Source organism: Engraulis encrasicolus, chromosome 23, assembly GCF_034702125.1.
Source record: "Engraulis encrasicolus isolate BLACKSEA-1 chromosome 23, IST_EnEncr_1.0, whole genome shotgun sequence".
NCBI classification, from domain to species: domain Eukaryota; kingdom Metazoa; phylum Chordata; class Actinopteri; order Clupeiformes; family Engraulidae; genus Engraulis; species Engraulis encrasicolus.
In genome coordinates, this window is record NC_085879.1 from 24,831,778 (window position 1) to 24,838,114 (window position 6,337).

Consider the following 6,337-nt stretch of genomic DNA (forward strand, 5'->3'; position numbering starts at 1 on the left):
CATTGTGAAAAGCTGTAAGGGTCTCTCTGTCCTATCTGGACATGGATATGGTGAATTTAAGTTTTTAGTAAAAAGAGGAATAAGCAAGAAAGTGTGGCCTTTTCACCTCAATCTGTTCATGCTATGACCTGCTGTTCCTCGACATGGACAGTCAAACAGGCAGACAGACAGACAGAGAGTCAGACAGGTACACAGACAGCCAGGAAGATAGACAAGCAGTCACACAGACAGACAGGCAGTCAGAAAAGCAGGCACACAGACAGGTAGGCAAACTTACAGTCAGACAGACAAATAAGCAGGCACATACACACACAGAGACAGGCACACAAACAGTCAGGCAGACAATCAAGCAGGCGACAGACAGACAGACAGACAGACAGACAGACAGACAGACAGACAGACAGACAGACAAGCAGGCAGACAGGCAGACAGGCAGGCAAACCATCAGGCACACAAACAGTCAGGCAGACAATCAAGCAGGCACAGACAGACAGACAGACAGACAGACAAACAGTCAGGCAGACAATCAAGCAGGCACAGACAGACAGACAGACAGACAGACAGACAGACAGACAGACAGACAGACAAGCAGGCACACACACAGGCAAACAAACAAGCAGGCACTCAGACAGACAGACAGGCACTCAGACAGACAGACAGACAGACGGACAGTAGGGAAACTCCCCAAAGCAATGGGCAGTGGTCTTGGACCAGATCCGATTACCCTGTCGGATGTTATCATTCATCAGAGGGACGGACAGGACAGGATGGCCATGTTGTCCCAGAGAGAGGGAGAGAGAGAGAGAGAGAGAGAGAGAGAGAGAGAGAGAGAGAGAGAGAGAGAGAGAGAGAGAGAGAGAGAGAGAGAGAGAGTGCTTGTATGCTTGTGCGTGCATTCATTTGTGTGTGTGCATATGTGCCTGCGTGCCTGCATGTGTGTGTGCATGTGTACTGTGTCTGTGTGTGAGCGTTTATGAGTCTGTATGTGTGGGTGTGTTTGGTAGGGAGTCTCCAAGATCATTGAGGTCAAAATTCTGAAAAAACCTGATGGCTGTACTGTTTGACCCATCTGTTAAACACCCCTGGGAGAAATCTGCATAGGCAGAACAATGAAAAGGCTGTTCTGAATTAAAAATATATGCAGCCTCAGAGAGCTTAACTTATACTGTTGCCCTAGACTCTGTTTGTAAATACAGATGTGTTCAATGCGCTTTAAACTGAGACTCAATTCAATCCTTTTTAAGTCATTAACATAAGGGGGAAAAATATCTCCTGCACAGCTTTCGGTCTTGCTGCCAAGTACAAGTCAGTCCTGCGGAGAGCACACATCAATCACAGCTTTTGGAAAACTGGGCAAAATATGTGTTCCTACCCCAAAAAATGTCTTTAGTTTGTTAACTGCATTGCGTGCCTCAGATGGGTGATTTTTAGATTATAGTGGCAGGCCTGCTGAGAGATTTTTTTAAAATCCAGGCCCAGGGGAAAGCAATTTGAAAGGGCCCCCCATTCAATACAACACAATGTAATGAGGATCCAATTCTGGGCCCCCTTTTTCTACCTGGGCCTGGGACAGCTGACCCGTTTGTCCCCCCCACCCCCACTCCACGGATGGCTTCACTGATCTGGTGGCCACAGAAAAAAGGCTGTGAGGACTAAATTAAAGCATGTGTAATTTGGTTTTCCATTTAGAATTGATGGAGAGGGGAACAAAATGGAAAAGAAAGTAGTGTGTCATGACTCGTGGGAAAGTAGGAACAAGGACAGCAGCAGTGGTTTTGGAATAATCATATTCCATATACATCACACCAGCTCCTTTCACGAGTTTCAGATGCAACAAAGATGGCACGACTTCACAAACATTTCAGCACGTAAATTGCCCACTTCTGTGGGTCGTTCTTTCTTTCTTTCTCTCTGTCTTGTGTTTGTCCAGTTTAACAAGCTGACTGTTGTATCGTCGTAAAAAAGAGGAAACTGTGGACAAACACCCACGGCATTATGACTGCATGCTTTCTGTCTGAGTGTGTACTGTAGGCTATGTGAATGTATGTGTGTGTGCGTAAGTGTGTGGTGGTAGATGACAATCTGGAGAAATTATCATGGATCTTTTTTTTCCTTCATCGTCTTCCACCTAATTTTTTCCCACAAGTCCACCAGGGTACGCCCGCCACTGACAATGTAATATATTAAATCAACCCCCGGACCTCTGATTGCATTTCCATTGGCCCATCGAGTTATTCTGTTTAAACTACATGCAGGGAAACAGATGTTTCATACAGCACAGGCTTGAGCTGTTGACTGTTTGTGCAAGGAGTGGGCGTGCCGTGGTGGTAGTGCGTGGTGGTGGTGGCGGGGCTGCTGACAGCTTTGGCTGGGCCCAGGACAAAGTCATCTGATAGGGCCTCTACTCCATACATAGGCTGCAATGTAATGACGACCCAATTCTGGGACCCCTCATTGACCGGGCCCGGGACAACTGACCCTTTTATCCCTCCCCGTCGGCTTCCCTGTTGGTGGTGAAAGTCCTATTCCCATATAGGGTGTGTTGTTCACACAAGTGTTTCACCCACTAAAACAACCTGCAATCTTTTCCCTTACGTTAAGCCCAGCGCTAAATGAGTGATTCCCAATCAGGGGTACGTGTGTACCACCAGGCCAGGAGTACATGAACACACAGCAAGGGGTACGTGAAAAACTGTGGCAATAACACATGCGGAGCATATTGTCACACTGGGATAAAGGAAGAGATCCTCAGCAGAGCAGAAGTGAGGGGGAATTGATGGTATGATAAAAAAAAGGTTTAAGGCAGGGGTGGGGAACCGTTTTCATTCGAGGGGCCACTTCAAATTCCTCCAAGGGCTGTACATGTCCTCCAAGGGTCGTACTATGAACACAAACCAGGATTTCCCGCAGCACTTTAGGCCTATATTGAAGGTAGACAACTTAATAACAGACCCCATCTTAGGTCCCCTGAAATACGACTTATTTGTATTGCAAATGTATTCTCTAAGATTCCTTTAAAAACAATTATATCATATTTGACGTGAAGCTGCATAACATTAATGCAGCTGGATAAGACGGCCTCAAGGGCCAGAAACACAAGTTTCCCACCCATGGTCTAAGACAGTGATTCTCAAAGTGTGGTCCGGGGACCACTAGTGGTCCGCGACACAGCTCAGGTGGTCCGCGAGGGGATTTCTAATTTTTCCAAGACAAGCTAGCAGTAGGCTATATTTGTAACATTATTACAAAGATAAGCATAGCTGAAGTCTTATTTTCATCAAAATAACCACATAATACATGTGAGTAAAAAATAAATGATCTGCATTGAAATTAGCAGTGTCAAATTAGCACCCGTCAACTGTCAATTCGGTTGACAGGTGGTCCCTAAACATTTTTGGGTGGACAAAGTGGTCCTAGGTCTGAAAAAGTTTGAGAATCACTGGTATAAGGGGTACTCAAGACCGAGAAGGAGGGGAAAGACCCCACAAAGTCACACTCCCAAGTTCTAACCCCCATGCAAAACTGCGGAGGGAGCTGTGAGCCATGTTCGAAGATCACCGGGAGGCTGTGAACTCATTCCAGCACTCTCCTATACTGTATTAACACCTAAGGCACAGCACAGACACATCGGTCCTGGATATCTGTCCACCAAAGATCAGAGGGCATGAAAACCACTGGATATAGAAGAATTCCGCAGGCAAACGCACGTAAAACTCATTCAGTAGATATTGATTCCTTCAAACATTTCATGATCTGTTTATTAATACACGCTAATAATGTGTTTATAAATCTTTTTAGGGGTAGTTATTATTCTTAAGTGTTACGTTTTATACTGTTTTCTCCAAGGAGGCGGGGTGAATCAATCAAGCAACAGTAGACTACGGGTGGTACTTGTTTGAGATGGAGCCACTAAGTCACTCTCCCAAGTTCTAGCACCCATGCGGAACTGCAGAGGGAGTTGTTTTACCAAAGAGCTGTCCTGGAAGACTACAGGGAGACTATCTTTACAGTAGACTACTTCCCCTCTCCGCCCCCACGGCCAGCGCCGCTGACAGCTTGTGCTGGGCCCAAGACAAAGTCATCTGAAAGGGCCCCCTACCCAATGTAATGGGGACCCAATTCTGGGGCCCCCCTCTTCCTGGGCCCGGGACAACATACTCATTTGTCCTCCTCTGTCGGTGGGCCTACCCATGTCCAACAGGTGGGGTAAGACAAACAGCACGCCGTCTACTACATGCAGAGGCACCATCGTCTTCCTAACTTAATGACACTTCGGTGGATAGTTTTTCACGAGAGCCACACTTAATAAAATAGCATGAGACACTTAAGGCTACAGCTAAATGACCAGACTTTAAAAAGCTCTGGCAGAGACCTTCAACGCCTCGCCGAAAACCCTTGCTGAAATATATCTTCATTAAATCATTTCCTCGCTATGAATCAAAAACAGCTGTTGATGCTTAGCTGCTCAACATAAACAGGAAAATACAAAGAAAGACATGCACATATGCAATATTTACTCGTTTTTCGGCCAAGTTGACTGTCAGCAGAGGTAACGGCTGACTTCCCTTTGCTCCAGCTGTGCTCATCCCTCTCCCAGCTGTTGTTGCTGCTGCTGCTGGTGGTGGTGGTGGTGATGGGACTCGTCCCGGTGTCCTGCCCACCACCCAGGCCCATCTCCGGCCGAGCTCCCCTGCTGCCGAAGCCGCTCCCTGGGCCTGGGCCGGTACTGGAGCTGCTATATCCCTGGCCCGGTCCGGTGCTGATGCCAGATCCTGACCTAGTTCCAGGTCCAGATCCTGTTCCACCCCAGCTGACCCCTCTTCTGACGGGCTCGTGACCCCTGCTCTCCATCTTCTGTGGTGTGGTGTGGTGTGGTGTGGTGTGGTGTGGTGTGGTGTGGTGTGGTGTGGTGTGGTGTGGTGTGGTGTGGTGTGGTGTGGTGTGGTGTGGTGTGGTGTGGTGTGGTCTGGTGTGATGTGATGTGATGTGATGTGATGTGATGTGATGTGATGTGATGTGATGTGATGTGATGTGATGTGATGTGATGTGATGTGATGTGATGTGATGTGATGTGATGTGATGTGATGTGATGTGATGTGATGTGATGTGATGTGATGTCCTTGTTCCCGTGTTCCAGGAGCTGGAGGTTGGATGAGTCAGAGGGAGTAATGGCAGTTAATCGCAGGTTTGGGTATTCGTTCCAAAAATGAAATTACAGAGAGACGTTCCACTGGTCAGTGCTTTGAAGTATATATCCGAAGGCTGTCCGTATCCGCTTGGAGCCCCAGCCTCAGTTCCCCCTGCTCTCTCCCTCTCTCTATCCTCTCTCCCTCCCTCAGATGGGTGGTCAGATTGGCCTCAGAAGTAGGAGGGAGTGTTCCGTTGGCCTTGCTCCTTGCCAAGACGGAGAAGCAAATGTTTAAGTAAAAAACAGGACTCAGCAAGGCAAAGCAAAAGCAAAGCAAACGGCAAGATCAGACAGCCAGTCGAGGTTGTCCCTGGACCCCAAACATGCTCCGTCACGACCGCCGCCTCCTCCTCCTCCTCCTGCTGCCCTTCTGTCCTGTCCTGTCCAGTGGATGAGGAAGGGGGAGAGTAAAAGAAAAGAAAAGAAAAGAAAAGAAAAGGCACCACTGACGCAGTCCACTCCGCGAGGCCACGAGGCTGCACTCTTACTTTTCTAGCGCACAATGCTGTCTAAAAAGCTAATAGGACCTCCCATGGGACGCGCTCTCTCCTCAGAGCTCTGGAAGAGTTCCCATGGAGCCGTGCCAAGAAAGTTTCACAACTGATGCGCGCCGCTGCAAATCCAGTAAAGGCTGAAACATCATCCAATTTTTTTGTTTTGTTTTGGGGATTTTTTTGTGTGTATGTGTGTGTGTGTTTGTGTGTCTTGTGTGTGTCTCTCTCTTTCTTTTTTTTCTTTTGTTCTTTTTTACTGTTTTTGTCTGTGCTCAAACTGTGCTCCAGACATTCTTCCTCGTTCTCCTTCTCGTCTCGTGTACTGACTGCCTGACTGCCCTGCCACCCCCTCACACCTAAACACAAAGTCTTTTGCCCCTGACACAGTATCCCTAATCTTGGCCGTGCAGATTATTTTTCTTTCGGGACACGAGGCCGGGCCAAGCCAAGGGTTTGGCTTTTTCAGAATGCCACCATGGCCCGAGCACACAATGCCTCCGAGAGGAATGTTGTGACTTCAGTCATCCCCTTTTTGCTTCATTAGAGCACTGGACACACACACACACACACACACACAAAGAAAAGAGGGCCAAGCTGCTTTTCTGGTGTGCACAATGTCAGAGTTGCCTACCGCTGGACTGGAGCGCCTCAATGT

The 6,337-nt window shown here is 47.8% G+C and overlaps 1 protein-coding gene across 1 annotated transcript in view; it reads right to left on the reverse strand.

The window, feature by feature from the left end:
- The window catches only part of LOC134439949 (synaptopodin-2), an 18,056-nt gene extending 13,205 nt beyond the window's left edge, over window positions 1–4,851 (reverse strand). The window contains exon 1 of the mRNA XM_063189877.1: window positions 4,518–4,851. Within this exon, the coding sequence (XP_063045947.1) occupies window positions 4,518–4,851 (334 nt within the window). The remainder of the gene's footprint in view (window positions 1–4,517) is intronic.
- Window positions 4,852–6,337: the final 1,486 nt, after the last annotated feature.